The 19,713-nt window shown below is 40.9% G+C and overlaps 1 protein-coding gene and 1 pseudogene across 2 annotated transcripts in view; one reads left to right on the top strand and one right to left on the bottom strand.

Moving 5' to 3' along the window:
* Positions 1 to 2,284: 2,284 nt before the first annotated feature.
* The window catches only part of Prkar2b (protein kinase cAMP-dependent type II regulatory subunit beta), a 102,018-nt gene continuing 84,589 nt past the window's right edge, over positions 2,285 to 19,713 (bottom strand). The window contains exons 6-12 of one of the 2 annotated variants that reach the window (XM_055624584.1): positions 17,505 to 17,658; positions 12,710 to 12,811; positions 10,228 to 10,302; positions 8,620 to 8,685; positions 8,367 to 8,505; positions 4,256 to 4,396; positions 2,285 to 2,566 (exon numbers count right to left, since the gene is read on the bottom strand). In XM_055624584.1, coding sequence (XP_055480559.1) covers positions 4,263 to 4,396; positions 8,367 to 8,505; positions 8,620 to 8,685; positions 10,228 to 10,302; positions 12,710 to 12,811; positions 17,505 to 17,658 — 670 coding nt within the window. In that variant the 3' untranslated portion in view covers positions 2,285 to 2,566; positions 4,256 to 4,262. Of the gene's footprint in view, positions 4,397 to 8,366; positions 8,506 to 8,619; positions 8,686 to 10,227; positions 10,303 to 12,709; positions 12,812 to 17,504; positions 17,659 to 19,713 lie in introns of both variants that reach the window. The other variant, XM_055624575.1, reaches the window with a different exon arrangement.
* On the top strand, positions 5,985 to 6,978 carry LOC129689395 (glyceraldehyde-3-phosphate dehydrogenase-like; annotated as a pseudogene).

Here is a 19,713-nt window from a genome sequence, read left to right as displayed (position 1 = left end):
TGTGTGTGTGTGTGTGTGTGTGTGTGTGTGTGTGTGTGTGTGTGTGTCACACACATACTATAGCATGCATGAAGGTTAGAGCACAACTTTCGAGAACCTGGTTAACTCCCTCCACTTGTGGGTCCCAGAGATTTGACTCAGGCCATCCCACCAACCCTCCATTTTAAATGTTATTTTGTGTCCTAGGCGGGTTAGGACCACTACACCTTCATCCCTTCACCATTTAATAGAGGACTCCCAAGTATTTTCCCTGTACTCCTTTATAAGTAAATGGATGAATCCACAAGCTATACTTTGGGGAATCACAGAGAGGATCGGGGTTCCAGAAAGACATCTGTGCTCCATTCACAATGGGTTGTTCTACTTGCTGTATTTGCAGCTCATCTAATAAAAAGGAGCCAAATGGAGGAGGGAAAAACAACCTAAGCTCATTTCTTTAACTTCTCCTTGTGCATAGAAAACAAAAGTCATTTTTGTTTTTTCCAGTTAAGAGTTAAAAAACACACTAATGTGGTACTATGGGACAATTATAAAATGGCTGTAAATGTGTGTACACTTATGTGTATATGCCATATACATCCGCACTATATACGCCACTTTGTAATGTCATGTTTACATTTGGGAGAATGGCAAGATTTGGACTACGGTTAAATCAAAATCTGAGGAAACCATACGTTCAAGTAGGTGGCACTTCATTTTAATATAAACAATAAATCCTGTATAATAGATTATCACATCTTATCTTATTCAGATAACATGCTTTATTAAAGAATTATGGGGAAATTTTATGTTTGTAAACTCAGCACATACAAAAAATAAAGACCGTTAGGTTAGTAAAATTTTTCCTCTCAAAACTGACTCTGTTATGTAAGACTAGGCTTGTAACTGACATTTACTGTACTACTGGCAAAGATTTTGACAAGAAAGGAAGAAATCTCAGTTTTTCATGAGTTCTGCCATTGATGTCCAACAGTCTTGGTGAAGTCATGGATTTTCCCACTGTGCAAATTGAACAGAGACAATCTTGTGGTTACTGTTAGCTACACAGGTCCTCCGAAAATAACATATATTTAGCTACTTACATCTTAAAAACTTTTGAATTACAAGGATAAGATTTTTTTTTTTTCTGGGTTTTGGCTTTCTGAGATACGCTTTTTTTTTTTTTTTTTTTTTTTTTTTTCTGTGTATAGCCCTGGCTGTCCTAGAACTCACAGGATGGCCTTGACCTCAGAGATATGCCTGCCTCTGCCTACCAGACTGCTAGGATTGAAGGTGTGTACCACCACTGCCTGATGATAATTCTTTTAAATACTTGTGAATGATAATTTTTTTAAATACTTGTGAATAATAAAACTGTATTTTTCATTGTTTAGCCAGTTTTGCTGCCTGTAAAATTATTCTGAAACAGGTGAAGCTGTTTAAATTCCTACAACAATTTCTTTCCTTTAGTCTGTACCTCACACCTCTATTAACTTTAAAAGCCAGAATTCCTCCCTTTTCTCTCTCTGGAGTGTCACTGCTCACCTAGCTATGAGAAGTCCCTCAGCTGCGTAACAAAACCCCAGTACAATGCCTGCAAGCGTGTGTTGTGCTCTAAGACTATACAAAGTTATCTAACACTATAACACTTCTTGAAAAGGTTATCTGTGCTGAAAATATAGTTTGAAAATGGAAACAACTTGGCACATTTCTCACTCTACACTTCTCCATCAAATCCTAAGTCCTTGTTTCGCTACAAACTACACATTTTATGTGGCTTGGATGCCACATACTTATCAACCATATTTACCCAACTTCTATAACAGGTAGTATTTTTGTTAAAATACAGGTACTAAGCCCTAATTCATACTGATAAGCAAGAAAAACACATACAACTCTATACTTTAAAAAACAAATGAAGGTGGTTCTCTAGGAAATCCTAACACTTTCTGTAGCCACAGATGTGTACTTAGGAGGTGCCATCTTTGAATGAAAACCTCATCAGAGAATCCCAGACAGTAAGATTCTTACTACTGATTTAACAGTGGCGTCCAAATAAGCTGTTTTAATTAGAAAGTTCTACACACAAATTCACCCAATTAGCCATATTTATCTGGTTATTCTAAATGGCAAAAATAATATGCAACATATCATAATAGTTAAAATCTTATACAGACTTACAGTCATGCAAAATTGTACTTACTACTGGATGCTATGGGGTTATAGTTTCCATGAACCAAAATCTCATGGATTTTTTGCATTTGTACACTAGATAATCCATAATAAAGAATAAAACAATGCTTAATACATTTATTATAAAAGTGTGCTTTATTATAAGGAAAATTTAAATATAACCAACAATACTGAAAATGACATAACTGGCATTTATAGCCTTGGTTGGAGTTCTTTATTCAACAGGCATTTGTTTACTGTTCCATGAATGTCAACAACCAGCTTATGCAATGCAACAAGAGAACTTGAAAAAGTGAATAAAGAACACAGAATGATGAACCAGGAATTTAGGTGGATTTTTCCTTGTCTTTCTGCTTTTGGAATATGTCCTTGTTTAACACATGGCTTCTGAACTCTGAAATAGAAAACATGTTACCTTCATGTAAACAGAGCTCTTTTTCCTACAGACAGATTTTGTAAAAATACTAATATTTTAAATACTAATATTTAAAATACTAATATTTTAAAACACAGCCAAAGCTATACTTAATATACTTTAACTTCTTGTTTATGCATTATCTAACATTCTAGCCATGTTTCCTTGTACAGGTAGGTCCATAAACATTCTCTTCTAAGATCACAACAGCCATAGATGAATTTAACACACTTAGATACCTGTTCCTTAGAAACATGCTTCCCAAAATGAAACTACCCATTTAAAGGTGATTGACTGCTGAGGATGTCTCTAGATATTTAGTCACAGGGCCTGAAAATCATGTAAGTATATTGCTTTGGTCATATATAACAATTCATCTTATTTGGCATAAAAATAAGCATCCTGGTGACCAAAGAAAAAAAATCTTGTCTTTGTGTACTTTTAACTGTGACTTGACTTTAAAGCCAAGGACGAGGCCTGATGATGTGGTACAGAAATTCCACTAATCATGTATGGCTTTGCAATATACAAACCTATTTCCACCACTGTAATAGGGATTGTGAGGGTTGGAAAAACATAACACGCTTGATTGGCTGCTGATGAGTGAGCTTACTGGTTGGTGACCATGACAAGGACGGAAAACCGTGGGCACAGAGGCGCACACAGGCCTGCAGCACTCAGACCATAAGGAGCAAAGCAGCATTCCAGGGGCACGTGGGTAAGAATCCCAAACAACTTTTGATAGGAAAGTCTTCCTTTTTCTTGATAGGAAAAAATTTCTTTTTCTAAATATAAGATTTGGGACTTTTAGAGGACAAAGTCAGATTAAGTTTAAATAGACTTAAAAAAAAAACAGCAAAAAAAAAAAAAAAACCTTTATGACATTAAATGTCAAAATGCAATTTATAAAGAATACAGGGAGTTGCAAAATAAAAAAGGAAACAGTGATAATATATATTTGATGATGAAAAATGCATTTATGACCTTTAATCTTAAAAGACTCTTTGCCCAGGCATCATAATGACTAAATTACCAGGCCTCAAAAGCCACTCAATTACATAGGCTACTGACTGACATTTGTCAAAGAAGTCAAGATGTACTTTATTGCAAAAATATAAAAAATTTAAAAATTGCATATGATGTTTCACATCATTTCACCAAGAGGCCAAGGCTAACAAACAGCTTATCAAGCCAGAAAACCAGACAATGAAATGACTGACATTTTACTGTATGATGAATTATAAAAAGAATGTGAGGCCATGTTGGATCGCGCGAACCAGCTTCCCTCTTAAATGGTCAATAATACACTATTCGAATAATCCAAACACACAGATTGGCCTATGTTTACATCTTTTAATCATCTTCTTAAACATGTATGCTCTCAATATATTATAACCATTTGAATAAAACTTTTTAAGTCAAATAATTTTATGGCATAGAAAGTCATTTTTATGATTATGTTGATTTGTGAACTACCCATTAGAAAGTGATGTTAAAGCCTACTGACTATTAAATCACTACTGTTTACTGATACATCGTAAATGTTTTTTTGTTTAAAAAAGGAAAAACCTGAAATCACAGAAAATGCTTGGCATCTACACAAACACATCCTCAGTGGACTAACCACTACTATGCAACTGTCTCACTAACGGTCTTTCTGCTCCATACTTTTGCTTCATGCAGTGGGCTCAACAATATCCATGTTTGTTCCAAACAGCGCGACTAACTGTTCTTCATAGGTGGCGATGTTCCTTTTCATAATCTCCATGCAAGGTCCCAGAAGCCTCTCAAATGCTTGCACATCCATGGCTAAGACAAGAAAAAACTTAAATTAAAATATATATTCCTTGCAAAACTCAGGAACTGCTAGGTCATTTCTTTCGACTATGTCATGCTATTAGGATATTGCAGTTTTGATATATTAACAATGCAAGATAATTTTTAGGTAGCTAGTATAAAAATGTGAAAAAATTAAGGTTAAAATATGCACTTCAGAAAGGAAAACAGGACCCTCTCTGGCTAGTGTCTGAGATGCGCTGCAGATGACGGCCTTGTATGCAGCTGTAGTGAGACTTGGTGGGAGGTCCCTGATCTGTGCTGAGGAAACTAGGGTCCTAACATGGCAAGGCTCAGAACTCACAAAAATGAACTTTGATGCTTCATCCCAACTATATAAACACCCCAATATAAACACCCAAAGGTGGTACAAAAGTGTTTCTTACCCTGTTCTAGAGTTTACACTAGCATGCTGTGAAGATTTTACAGTTTATACCACTGTTGTAAATGTAATTATTTATTACTGAGTTGTTATGCGATTCAAAATAGTGACCAGCACAATGCCTTTGTCTGCTTCTATCAATATATGCATCACTCTGCTTGTCTGCCTCAAGCAGTTTATTTTTATTTTGTGTTTATTTTGTGTTTCTGGTTTGGAGGCAACCTGGCTGTGTAGTTCACATTGACCTTGAACAAACTGGGCTTGAATTTATGATCCTCTTGTTTCAGATACTGGAATTACAAACAGGAGACACAAGACCTGGCTGTCTCATGCCTTTTAAAACTGAGTTTATAATATACAGTGGAAAACATTATACTGCTTAACATATCAAAATCTCTCTCTCTAACCTGCAAAGGTAAAAAGGCAGAGTTTATAAGGCCTAGTGGACATTCTTGCATGGTATAACAGGCACATTAGTAAAAATCAAAGCAGCCTAGACGTGTACTGAGTCATTAACTAGGCAAATCAACTACTTCTCCAAACAAGTGGCCAATAGATAGATTTAAAAAAATAGTCATCTGAGAAATCAGATCACTACTATACTGAAACGTCCACCCACGCCAGTCAAAGAACCTGCCACCCAGAAACAAACGCTGCCAAGGACTCACGAAGAATGGAACCATTGTCTACCATGATGAGAATATAAATTATTGAGGGGAAAGTCCCTCGAACTATAGAAGTCCCTATAACTAACATCAGACCTTCAATTGTATCCAGGTTCTGCCACTCCTAGGCAGATACCTGAAGGAGTCAAAGCCAGCATACAATAGAGAATCCACCAGCCTGTGTATACTGCAGCCCCTCACAATAACCAGGTCATGGAAGCAGCCTAAGTTCTCATCAACAAATGAAAAAGGAAAATGTACACAATGGAGCATTACTCAACTATACAGAGAAGCAACTGTATGTCATTGGCAGAAAAATGGACAAAGTTTGGAAACATGTTAAATGAAATAGACACTGCTTTCTTTCAGATGAAGAATCTAAATAAATTTCAAAAAACTTTCCATGAAAGTGAAAGGGGGGCTGTTTGAAAAGTGGAATGGGGGTCTCCGCTCCTCCCTGTACCAGAGACAGCCGCATCTTTTTGTGCAGTGCCGGCCTTGTCCCTTAGCAACAATGGTGAAGGTTGGCGTGAGTGGATTTGGCCATATTTGGCACCTGGTTATGGCTCCCTGCTCATCTGGCAGAGTGGAGCCTATTGCCATCAATGACCCCTTCACTGACCTCACTACATTCTACATGTTTCAGTACAACTGTACCCATGGCAAGTTCAACGGCACAGTCAAGGCTGAGAAAGGGAAGCTTGTCATCAACAGGAAGCCCATAACCATCTTCCAGGACATCAAATGGGGCAATGCTGGTAGCAAGTATGGAGTCTATTGGTGTCTTCACCATCATGGAGAATGCTGGGGCCCACTTGAACGATGGGGTCAAAAGCTTCATCATCTCTGCACCTCTGCCAATGCCCCCATGTTTGTGATGGGCGTGAACCATGAGAAGTATGACAATTCACTCAAGACTGTCAGCATACTTCCTGCACCACCAACTGCTGAGCCCCCGGCCAAGGTCATCCATGACAACTTTGGTATCACAGAAAGACTCATGACCACAGTCCATGCCATCACTGTTACCCAGAAGACTGTGGAGGGCCCCTCTGGAAAGCTGTGGCATGATGGCCGTGGGGCTTCCCAGAACATCATCTACTGGTGCAGCCAAGGCTGTGGGCAAGGTCATCCCAGAGCCGAACGGGAAGCTCACTGGCATGGCCTTCCAAGTTCCTACCCTCAACGTATCTGTCGTGGATCTGACATGCCGACTAGAGAAACCTGCCAAGTATGATGACATCAAGAAGGTGGTGAAGCAGAAATCTCAGGGCCCACTAAACGGCATTCTGGGCTACACTGAGGACCAGGTTGTCTCCTGCGACTTCAACACTGACTCCCACTCTTCTACCTTTGATGCTGGGGCTGGCATTGCCCTCGATGACAAGGGCATCAAGGGAAGCTTGTTTCCTGCTATGGCAATAAATATGGCTACAGAAATAGGGTGGTAGACCTCATGGCCTACATGGCCTCCAAGGAGTAAGAAGCCCTGAACCACTCACCCCATCCATGCCAGCAAGAACACGAGAGCAAGAGAGAGGAGCCCCTGTCCCAACTCAGACCCTGATACTGAGCATCTCCCTCACAGTTTCCATCCCAGACCCCAAGAATAAAGGAGGGGCCCAGGGAGCCCTACTCTCTTGAATACCATCAATGAATTTCACTGCACCCACCCGGAGAGAGAGAGGGGTGGGGCTGACGGAGAGAAGGAGAGGGTAATGATGGTAACTATGCAAAGCACATGCTATGCATGAAAAAGTGCTGTAACTTTATACAAGTAATATATACTAATTAAAGAATCATTTTAAAAGACCTGGGCAGAAAACCATTCTAAGGAAAAACTAAAAGTTATCTATACATGCATATATACACATACAAATCGGATTCAAAGTCCATAAAGCATTTCCCAGTGAGTGATTAGACAATTTATTGTATATATATATATATATTTACTTCATAGAATGCAAAAGTTTGATGTGTTAGTAAAATTCCTATAGTGGGAAATTGTTTAAAAATAGAAAATCCATACATATCAAGCCATAAGGAATTACAGTAGTGAGAGCACAGGCAGATGGTGGCAACATGGGCGGGTCTTAGTTTTTCCTGTACTTTTCTATACTTCCTGCATTTCTCCCACTTCCTTTAATAGAATTATTGCAGAACAAACTTGAGAATCTCCTCTCACATCACCTTTAGTCTAACAGTCAATAGCTCTGAGAATTCCTGTCAGTTTTTGTCTTCTTCTTCACCAAAATATCATTTTACTAATATTGTACTTATTGAAAACCTTTTACAAAGTGACTTCTGTAAGGAATGAATTCTGAAGATCTTTGCAAATCTCAAAAGCACTAAAACTAACTTTTATCTTTTTGAGTTGTGGGAGACGATAATTATTGTCTACGTTTTTCTTTTTTAAATGTCATTCATTTATATCACTGTTTCCTGAACCATTTTTCTCATTACCAAAGTGAGTGATTTCTCAGACACAAAATCCCTATAGATTCCAACTGAAAGTGGCATTTCTTCCAAGCTCCCCGGTAGAGCAAACCAACAAGAAGCTGAGTAAGGGCAGCTGATTATGCTCCGACAGTTCTGAGGCTGGTCCCAGGCAAGGGTACATATCTCAACTGGCATTGCAACTTCCCAGCAGAGCGCGATAATGAACGGCATAAAAAGCGCCATTTTAGACTTCTCTTTTGAAGAACACAGTACATGGCATTTTCTTGACAGATTAGCTATAAAACTTGTTAGCTGGGAGTTCTTATTTCAATAGTTGAAGTAAGTCCAGACCCTGGTCATATTTAGTGAGCACCTCAGCCCTTTCAAACCCAGTACAATGGCCCCAATGCGATGAGGGCCTAGAGTGCAGACACAGTCAGCCCCCATGGGACCCTACCTAAACATTTGACCGTCCCAATGGCGTGCGCAGATGCTGCTCTTGGTTTGTTGGTGACCAGGGCAAGCTCTCCAAAGTACTGTCCCCGAAAACACCGAGCGATCTCCACGGCGCCATTCTCTTCCACTTCTGATTTACCCTGAGAAGGCAACAAGAGGTCAGTTAAGTCTAAGAGTGAAGTCTAAGATCGTTTAACAAAAATCCATTATTTTCCTTGCTGATATGAGGGATTTTAGGAGTGATGAATACTTACCTTTCTTTTCATAGTAATTTTCACTTCTCCAGATTCTACAATAAAAAAAGAATCTGCCAAATCTCCCTATAAAAGAAAAAAAATGCAGGGTGAAACGCAAATCCCACAACAAGCTTGAAATCATGCCCTTGAAGGTGGGCTAAAGATCCCAAAGGGAAGTCATGTACAAGAGGCTACTTTATCCTCTACATTAGGGGGTTATGACTGATAATTCTATAGGAACACTTTTATTTGTAAAAGGTGTTTGAAATAATACATTCTTTATCAGAAAGTGTGGCAAATAACCAGGCTGGAGCCTTTCCCCAAATTCTGTGCTGAGCAGTACACACAGAGGACAGCTGCACTGTGCATCCCAGCGGCCCCTTCCGACAGCAGACTGTTAGCTCCTTCCGTGCTCCCTGCGTCCACCAAAAGTAACAGTGACTTGGCATGAGCACAAAGTACCCAGGAGCATTTGGGAGCAATATATGCTGGCTTTGGGGCTGTTGCAGCCTTCAAGCACCAAGTGGACATGTCAGTCCATGGCAGTGTACTTCCGGTCTGAAAAGACTGCTGGGATACAAAGTCTGGTGCCATCTCTAACAACTACATACCCTAACTACATACCCAGTAGCCTTTTTTTTTTTTTTTTTTTGCATGAACTTTGATTTCAAATGATGCCTCCTCAAGCATGCTACAGAAGGTTTTTTTTTTAAATTCTTTATTAATTATTCACTTAGTATCCCCCCTGTAGTTCCCTCCCTCCTCTCCTCCCAACCCCTTCCTTTCTCCACCCTCTGTATGCATGCCCCTCCCCAAGTCCACTGATAGGGGAGGTCTTCTTTTCCTTCTTTCTGATCCTAGTCAATTAGGTCTCATCAGGAGTGGCTGCATTGTCTTCTTCTGTGACCTGGTAATGCTGCTTCCCCCTCAGGGGGAGGTAATTAAAGAGCAGGCCAATCAGTTCATGTCAGAGACAGTCCCTGTTCCTATTACAATGGAGCCCACTTGGATACTGAACTCCCATGGGCTACATCTGTGCAGGGGTCCTAGGTTATCTCCATGCATAGTCCTTGGTTGGAGTATCAGTCTCAGGAAAGACTCCTGTGCTCAGAATTTTTGGTTCTGTTGCTCTCCTTGTGGAGTTCCTGTCCTCTCCAGATCTTACTGTTTCCTACTTCTTTCCTAAGATTCCCTGCACTCTGCCCAAAGGTTGCCCATAAGTCTCAGTATCTGCATTGATAGTCTGCAGGGCAGAGCCTTTCATAGGTCCTCTGTGTCAGGCTCCTGACTTGTTCCCTCTTTTTGCCTTCTTCTAATGTCCATCCTCTTTGCCTTTCTGGATAGGAATTGAGCATTTTAGCAAGAGTCCTCCCTCTTCATTAGTTTCTTTAGGTGTACAGATTTTAGTAGCCAGGTAATGGTTTAATGCATATTCATTAGTAAATTATATAAATGAAAAACATCTAAATTACTTACTGGCTGTAAAAGCATTTTTAATAAGTTGTTTGGTAGAAGCAATATTCATTTAATTCAACACTGCATACTAATTATGAAAGCAAAGTTTAACAGGATTTCTAAGACCTTCTGGAATGTAAGCTTAACCTGAATGGCAGTTCAGTATAATACCTGAGCAATGATCTGTTCGCCATCATTGTAAACTTTGGTGCCAATCACATCTACCACCTTCAGGCGTTCAGAAACCTACAATGAAAATAAAAGACGGTATTAGGAAGAGACTGTGGTGGCTATTCTTAATTCAGCTTGACTACATATGGAATTAACACTCAGTGTGGCTGCACACATCTGTGAGGGATTTTTTTTTCTTAATTAAATCACTTGAAGTGGGAAGATCCACTTCTAATGCAGATCTTTCGAGGTGGGAAGATCCACCTTTAACCTGGGCCACACCTGCTGCTGCAGTCCATATGAAGGGCGTGGAAGAAGGCCGCACCTCCTCTCTGCTGGCTTGCTCTCCCTCTTGCTGGCAAGTCCATTCCTGCCCTGGCATTAGAGCCTATTTCTTTGGGATTCTGAAGGCCAGCTGAGACAGCCAGCCTTGTGGACTGAATAACCACTGGCTTCTTAGACTTTCCATTGGGAGACAGACACTGGACTGGTGGGCCCACAGTCTATAAGCCATTCTAATACATGGCATGCATGCAGACATTATATAAATTTGGTTCCTCTAGAGAACCCTGAGTAACACAGACAAATTAGGTACTCTACCTAGTTTATATGTTTAAAAGGGGGAGCCTGAACTGCTAAATAAACCCACAGTGTTTGCTTGTATGGTCGTTACATTAACTGATAGAATGCTGAAATACAAAATTTATATTTCTAGGTTTTGGGATGGGTTTTTTTGTTTTTGTTTTTGTTTTTGTTTTGTTTTGTTGTTTTTGTTTTTGTTTTTTTTTGTAAAATACCCAAAGATTCAGCAACTCCCAGCCCAAATTTCTATATGGCAGCAATAAAACTATGGTTGAACGGCAGCTGCTCCCTTAGAGGGGGAACATGTTCTCCAGTTTGCCAAAGTCCCTTCCAGGTTGCTTTCTGTCACGTCACATGCCTTGATCTGACTGGATTACCTCCCTGGTGTGTTCTATTTGATGACAGATGCTGCTAAAGGAGATCAGCTGTCTATGTGTTCCACAGCGTGGCCAAGATTCTCCCAGGGTAAACCAACAACCCACGGAGACACTACTATGTTGACATTTTATGGCACCATAGGTACATGTGTCCATTTCTCTATAATCACTTTCAAAAGGGTTCAAATATGAGGCTTTATGAAATGTCTAGAAAAGCACTTAACAAGGAATTATGGCAAAGCTGAATTTGTAAGGTAACAATGCTTTCATTAGTGTCTGCACTCACAGATAGAAACAGCTGGTCTCAGAAAACACTTGGACTAAGAAATGAAGGAGATTTGTGGAGGAGTCACAGAGGTGTGCAGAAGGCTGTTCTGAGCAGACAGCAAGTGCACAGGTCTGAAGTAAGGGCTGGCATGTTTGTGCAACAGCGGAGAGCTAGTGTCTATGGCAGGATGAACGTGGAACAGTTAGAAATGTTGCCAGAGGGAAACACACTGATGGCACAGGACCAGGCAGAACCTCGGTGGCCTTCTTCAAAGTTCCCCTATCACCTAGAAGGGCTGTTAACAAGACTGCAGTTGTCTGGGATTTAAAAGGATGCAAATATTCTAAAGACAGGGCAGAAGAGCCTGTCAACACATTGAATGATGAGTGGATGCTAAACTTTCTTAAGCCTACCACTAGAGAAACAGTACATATAAAATTACTAGTCTAGAGAATAGTCTTATTTTCTTTTTTTTTCTTTAGTAGTCTTTTTTTAAATTTTTAAATAACTATACATTCACTTGTATCCCAGCTGTAGCCTTCTCCTCTTTCCCTCCTAATCCTCCCCTCCCTCCCTCATCTCCTCCCTGCCCTCTTCTGAGTCCACTGAGAGGGAGTGTCCTCCTCTCCTTCCATCTGGTCCTATCTTATCAGGTATCTTCAGGATGGTTGCAATGTCCTTATCTGTGGCCTAGCAAGGCTGCTCCTCCCTCAGGGGGGAGGGGGAGCTCATGAGTTCACGTCAGAAACAATTCCTGTCCTCCTTACTAGGGAACCCACTTGGATACTGAGCTACCATGGGCTAAGTCCGAGCAGGGGTTATAGGTTATAGGTTATATCCATCCATGGTCAACACATTGAATGCTAAACTTTCTTAAGCCTACCACTAGAGAAACAGTACATATAAAATTACTAGTCTAGAGAATAGTCTTATTTTCAAAAAACCAGAACAAAATGTACTTACAGGTAGTAAAAGAAATAGCAAATAAACCTAATGTCCTTATCTGTTCTTTTCATAGTAAAATATGAATACACTTTAAAATTATATTGTTATTACTGTGGGGTACTAGAACACACTGTGGCGTGAGGGGATTCCTTTCCACCTTTATATGGGTTCTGGGGATTCAACTCAGGTTCTCAGCCTAGTTGGCCTTTTTATCAGCTGGACCACCTTATCAGATTATCAGGAGGACATTTCAAGAAATGAGTTCTTCGTAACAAAGCAGCCATCACAGCAGAATGAAAGCACAACTCACCTCCAGAGACTTGAGGAATGGCAGTGACTCAATAAAGCTTTCATACATCTTTCTCTTTTTGGCATTGTTTTTTACAATTATTCTCCTGAAGGTTACCCTGTCCTGAAGAGAGAGTAGCAAATACAAATGCAGTTAAAGTATGAACAAATAGTTACATTCCCTTCAAGAAACACACAATAATTGAAGACTTTAAAGTAAAAGCATAATTATACTCTCAACTAATTTCATATTTTTAATTCTTTAGTCACAAAATTTTCTACAAAACCATATAAAAAATGTTTTATTATTATTTTTTTAATTAGAAAAGGAAGCATTCATTTAGACCTGATTCTCAACCTGTGAGCCACAACCCCTTTGGGGGTTGAACGACCCTTTTAAAGGAGTCATATATCAGAAATCCTGCACATCGAATATTTGTATTAAAATTCATAACAGTAGAAAAATTATAGCTATGAAATAGCTACATAATGTTAGGACTGGAATCCCCACAGCGTGGGGAAGGTTGGGAAGAGAGGTTCAGATTTTCAACAGTGCCTTGCACTATGTCCACAAGGAGGCGCTGTCACACTATAAAACACACACACACACACCCCCCAATACTGCACCCTCACTGGAGATGGCAGGGTTGCAAATCCACGTAAGTAGACGGGACCAGACCTGGATTTTTATAAAAAATGAAGTAGGACAGACAATCTCGGAGGGCATTCTTTGCAGCACTGTTTTCTTAAATATTTACTTCAGTAAGACACAAAGACACGGAAATAAATGCACTCTGGTTGTCATGTTCTGAAGTTCATACACACGGAAATAAAAACTACCAGAAACACTAGATGAAAAGAACTCATCCATAAAGCATTGATAATGTAAGCATTCTTTTAAAATATGTATTTATGAAGTTCTTTTGCATACCCACATAATATCAGAATTTTCTTTTTTAAAATGTGAAGGCACAAAGAAACTAATTTTGACTGAGGTCTTATTCCAAACTTTACCATATTTACAGTCTAAGTTTTTTCATGTTTATATGATCTCAAAAATGCAGAGCTGAATTTAGGAATGACAGAAATATTTACACAAAGCAGCTCAAAAAGCTATTTCCCCCAGATGTTTATGTTGTAAAAATTCTCATAAAATGCTTTCATTCTTAAGTAAATACCCCAAAACCATACAGTTCAGGATCCACTGATGAATAATTTTACCACTTTCGTAAAATTAAAATGGGATAGTATTTAATTAATACCTTGTCACTCCAATATATTGTGGATGTAACTCTAGCCATGATGGACTAAATGGAACCCCTCCTCAAATTCCTATGTTGCAATCCTAAATTACCGCATGGCAGTATTAGGAGATGGGCCTTAAGGGTGATTAGGCCAGGAGTATGGAGTTGTCATAAATAGAATTACACAATTCCCATAAAATTCTCTTGAAAGCTGCCTTGCCCCTCCCAGCAAATGAGGACAGAACAAGAAGATGGCCGCCTAGGAGCTGGCCCTCTACCAGACACCAAAGTTCTTCTGTTTGAGTCTTAGATCTTAGCCTCCAGAACAGTGAGGCGTGAATGTCTGGGCCACCTATGGTGGTTTGTGCTAACGGCCAAATACACAGAGACACTCGGAAATTCGAAATCTTGTTTCCAGAGATTACCGTTTAGATGCCAGCTGTCCTTTGGCACCAGCTGCCAAGCCTAATGGCCTGTGTTCAGTCAGCAGGGCACAAATGACCTCTACATATGTGTCCCCCAATATACAAAAATTAAAAGTTTATTTTTCAATTTTATTAGTTATTTCACAAAATATTGAGCTCTTTTGAAGCCTGGCTCTACATCAGAATTTACTGAGAAAAAAAAATTTTTTTAAACTAAAGACTTTACAGTGACTCAAAATCTTTTCATGTCTGGCTAAATAATTTACATCTATAAAAGTATCCTATGTGATTGTCCTAGACAGATTTGGAAAGCAGCTATATTTTAAAGACAGACCTTTTGTTTTTGTTATAACAGGGAGGCCTGAAGTAGTTCCGCCATTTTGAAATAAATCATGAATTCTATCTCTCAGGAAGAACTGTCTGTAAATAAATGGCCCGCCACTTCACAACCCATTGTGACCCAACAAATCCAAATGCTCTCTTCTCAGTAGCTCCAACAGTGGCCTCTCTGAGTCACTGCAGTGGCCATGTCTTCTGCTAAGCTCTCAGGGCCAACAGCTGCAGAGTGCTACTTACAGAGTGAGGCTCTAGGGACTGGTTGTGCAGATTGCTCTTAAAAAGCAAGTTTCAAACACAATGAAAGTATGTTAATTATAATTTTAAAGATATTGCACTTATACATGCATCAGAAACTATCCCTGTTATGTTATTAACATGTACAGACTACCAAAAAAAAAAACATCTCTGAAAATGTTTCTTAGACGTTTAAGAACTGTGCACACGAAAGCTCTGAGCCTTTTGTACATTAGTTACCATTAGCTGAAACTATCCATGCTAGGGAGGGCAGAACAAGAAGACACGTGCTCATGAACCGAGGATGCGTGAGGAGGCCTCCTTGCTGTCTGACACCCTCACTCTGACTGGCAACCTGGGCAGCATGGCTACATAAAATGTAGTCACACCTTCTGTGGTAGGCAGGTCATGGTGGACACGAGGTGAACCCCACCACTGTGAGGACTGGTCAGATTCGGCTGCTCTCTGTTGGCGTCAGATAAACAGATCTGTGAGCATCCTTAACACACTCAGGGGATATGGTCCTTTCCACACGAGTCTCCACTTTGTACCCTATAACTTACAGAAGTGACTCCTTTAATAGGCACAAAATAAACTGCTTGGCTCAAATAAAAAGAAATTGTAAGTATCCCATCTCTTTGAGTGAGATGTTTTTATGAGCTGAGCCAACTTCTGAGCCAAAGGCTGAGGAAAATGAGGTGCACACTTGGAAACCCTAACCCTCTGAAACCGGAAAGTTAAAACCTCTTCTTCTACAAAGACCGGAGGGAAAAACCTAACAACTGCGTGTCAAGAACACAGGATGTTCTGCTTCTGTGTCCCAAGCGGTCCTGTCAGTCAGTGCTGCCTGAGGCAAAGGGTGACACCAGGCAGGGCAGATACCTCCTGGGAGCTGATTCGAAGCAAGCTCAGCCTCGCCTTAGATTACTGTCTGATCTGCAGTCAGCAGGGTGCGGAGTGGGTGCCCGGGGGAGTCTGCAAGCTTTCCAAGCAAAGCCTGAGACCCCCACCTTAAACCCAGCCTTCCAGATCCAGTTATTGGCATTGACGCTCTGTCTTCTGCTACCATGAGGAAGAGCCCCCAGCGCTTCCCGAGCTCCTCACCCAAATGTGTCTGCAACCAACGCTTAACAAAGTTTCTACCATCAAGACATTTATTTAAAGAGATGGACTGAGACTATCTTGGCTGAAATACTTGAGACAAAAGTGTTTCAGACTTTAGGCACCACCTCCCCATCCACCCCCACCCCTAACTACCCAGATTTTGAAAACTCCCAACAGAGTAGCTTGGAGCATGTCTCAAGTCCAAACACCAAATTCACAGCTCATGTGTATCTCATATACACTGCTCGGAAGTAATGTGTAGGTATGTGTCATGTGTTTGCATTCTGACTGACCTGTAATATTGGGCAAGGCATGGAACCACAGTGGTGGGGTCGATCACGTTAGTGCTCAAAATGTTCTGGATCGGGAGGGCATTTCAAAGTTTGAGTCTCCAGATTAGGGATGCTCAGTCCACACCAACATCCATGACCCACCCAAAGAGGATGATTAGATTTGTGTAGGATAGAGACAAGGTTGTTTTTTTTTTTCTTTTCAATATTGCAAATGAAAAACATGGGTATTTCACTCTACATTACTAACCAAGAGAACTGTTTATTATTTTTATTTATTTATTTAGTGCTTTTTCAAACTGCAGCACATATCAGAATCACATGGAAGGCTTATGCCAGTACAGGGCTCCTCCGCCCCTTCTCCAAGGTTCTTGTTGCAGGAGTCAGAATCAGTTGGCCGGGCCTAGGATGTGTGTTTCTAAGGAGTTCCCACTTGTGACTTGAAGTTGATCTTTCTGGAAACCCCTGATTAATCAGACTGTACTATGTACCTCAGAGATCCTGTTGAGGAAAATACCGAAGGTGCCCTCTCTCTCTCTCTCTCTCTCTCTCTCTCTCTCTGTGGTATTCATATTTGATAGTAAAGTTATGTGCATATGTGTAACTGGATGCTTGTGCGTGCACACACATGAGACAGACACTGACGTCAGATGTCTTTTCTCTCCACCACTGAGACAAGGTCTTTCACTGAACCTGAGGTTCTCTGACTTGGCCAGCCTGGCTAGCCAGTGAGCGTCATGGTCTGCTTGTCTCTGTGGTCCCATCACCCATGCTAAAGTCACAGGCACAAGCCACTCTGCCCAACTTTTTACAATGGTTCTGGGCATCCCAACTCAGATCCTCATTTGTGTGCAGCAGGCAGCTTGCTGACTGAGCCATGTCTCCAGCTGTTGTGGCTTGTGGTTGGAAAGCATGGATAAAACTAGAACATTCTGGATCTGATGTCATTCCCAACGGCCAGTATATTCAAGCTCCTGACTTGGGGAGAGACATGACATCAATCTTTGACTTAGCACAGTCTTTGTGCAGCATCTAGCAATGCTTAATAAATGCCAACGACTCATGATCCCAAATAAAACTACTGATTAAAATTAAAATACAGCATCAGGGTATCTGCCTAAACACTGTCATAATAATAATCAAAAATAATAACATTTAGATTGAGCAAATATTTCACTCACCAGACCCCACAGAGCACCAGGAGAGGTAGCGGTGATTGTAGCTGCTCTGGGTGTATTGTACATTAAGGCCAGTTCTCCAAAACTTCCACGATTATCGTAGTTACCAACGCATCTTCCAACACCATCACATTTTACATAAATATTGAATGTTCCTCTGTTGGGCATATATAAATTCATATGTAAATTAGAGACAAAGTGACCCAGGAAACATTTAATCACTGTGAGGCATGACTTCAGAGAAGAGCCCTGTCTATTCCCTCTGACAGCAGGACCCGCTGATATGCTCCAGACCTATGAAAAGGGCCATCAACTAGACTAGGGCAGGGATAATGCACGGGGAAAATGGAACCCATTAAACAAGCAAAGGTTAAAACCAGGGATGGAATATGTGTGAAAGTCATGCCAAACTCCATCTGCACTTATCTCAGATGCTCAGAACTGTGAAGTGCCCCAGGTCCATGCAACAGTATTTTATGTTTCTAAAAGAAATGCCTATTGCTTTTGATACCAGGAAAGAAAGGCTACTTTTTAAAAGAATAGAGCTCTAACAATTTGCTAATGAGTCCTTTATAAACAATAGCAGGAGTTGGCACCTGGGCTAGCGGCCACAGAAAATAAACTTTGTCTTTATTTATTTTATTATATATGGCTGGTGTGGGTTACAAACACAATAGAATTCTTATACCATACTGGCCCACAAAGCCAGAACATGCCCTCCTTGACCTTTCTCTGTAGGTCAACCCCGAACTGAAATTAAAAAGTAGTAGAAATTCAGACCAGCCTCCTGGTCTAACTGTAGCTTTCCTATGCTTACTTTCCTCTGAGGTGCTTTTAGCAGGCAAACAGAATTGCTCCATTCGCATATCCCTTGCTCAGGCGGCCAGGCCCTACACCTATAAGCTGTCCCTCCTGCACAGGCCCATCTTCCCATGTACTGTACTCAACACAGAACACGGGGTCAAGGCTGGCTGATGCACCTGTGACGCAGGCAAAAGTGCTTTAGCTTTAGTCTGTCAGTTAAATCTAGACAACAAGATGTGGCAGTGGCAAAAGGGGACAGCTTTTTGGTTGTTTGGTTGTTTGGTTGGTTTTTTGAGATGATGTCTCTGTGTAACCTTGGCTGTCCTGGAACTAGCTCTGTAGACCACTTTCAAACTCACAGAGATCTGCCTGCCTCTGCCTCTCAAGTGCTGGAATTAAAAATGTGCGCCACCACCCGACAGGGACAGCTTTTAAGGATTAGAAAATGACTGTGAGTGGTACAGAAACTGACAGAAGCAAACGATGTTAATGAATAAGGAAGAAAATTGTTGCCTTTTAATATAGTTCATGAAAAGAATGACACCCCGAAGGATACATCCTAGAATTTGTTCCATGGATAATTACTTTTAAACTATTAGTTTAAACTCTGCCATTTATAGCCCTTTTATTTTGTCACTGACACTGTTTTCTAGATTTACCATTCTGAATAGGATAAAAGAAAACCAAAATGTGCTCGTGAGAGTAAAACAGGCTACCAGCCCAGCCGAGGGCCATCCATGGAAGTCAGCTTTTCATACTGATCTCCTTCCTGACGTTACCAGGCCCCAGGCAGTGCACGACAGCATGAATAGAAGCTGGTGACAGGCGATCTGGCTGCAGGCCAGATGCACTGAATGTCTGGGTGACCTCAATCAAGCCCGGCCACTCTGTGAACTGGAATGTGAACTGGACAATCAGGATCTCACTGAAACAGACTGTCCTATGCTCACATGTAAAGCAGGTTCTGTAGTCAAAAATACCCACCAAAAAAAAGATGAATATGAATGCTGGTCTGTACCTGGGAGTGTTACCCACAATGCAATTCAACTTGAGTGGATCTCTCAGCTGTTTTGTTGGTGAAAGCTGTAACAAAACTGTGACTCTGCCTTACCTAGGCTTTACCCCTAACCCTGGCCAACTGCAAGGCAGATCACCAGGCATCAGGATGGGGAATGGAGAAATGAGTGAATCCCAGGCTGAAGGGCATGCACTGCTCGGTGGTGAGGGTGCGCGCCTTTAATCCCAGCAGGGAAGCGGGAAACAGGGAGGCAGAGGCAGGTGGATCTCTGTGAATGTGAGGCCAGCCTGGTCTACAGAGTGAGTTCCAGGACAGCCAGGGCTACACAGAGACAGCCTGTCTGGAAATAAAAAGGAAGGAAGGAAGGAAGGAAGGAAGGAAGGAAGGAAG

The sequence above is a fragment of the Psammomys obesus genome, unplaced genomic scaffold, assembly GCF_907164565.1.
Source record: "Psammomys obesus unplaced genomic scaffold, mPsaObe1.curated_primary_1811, whole genome shotgun sequence".
NCBI classification, from domain to species: Eukaryota; Metazoa; Chordata; class Mammalia; order Rodentia; family Muridae; genus Psammomys; species Psammomys obesus.
The sequence above is the reverse complement of the archived record's forward strand: the minus strand, read 5'-3'. Positions and strand labels throughout refer to the sequence as shown.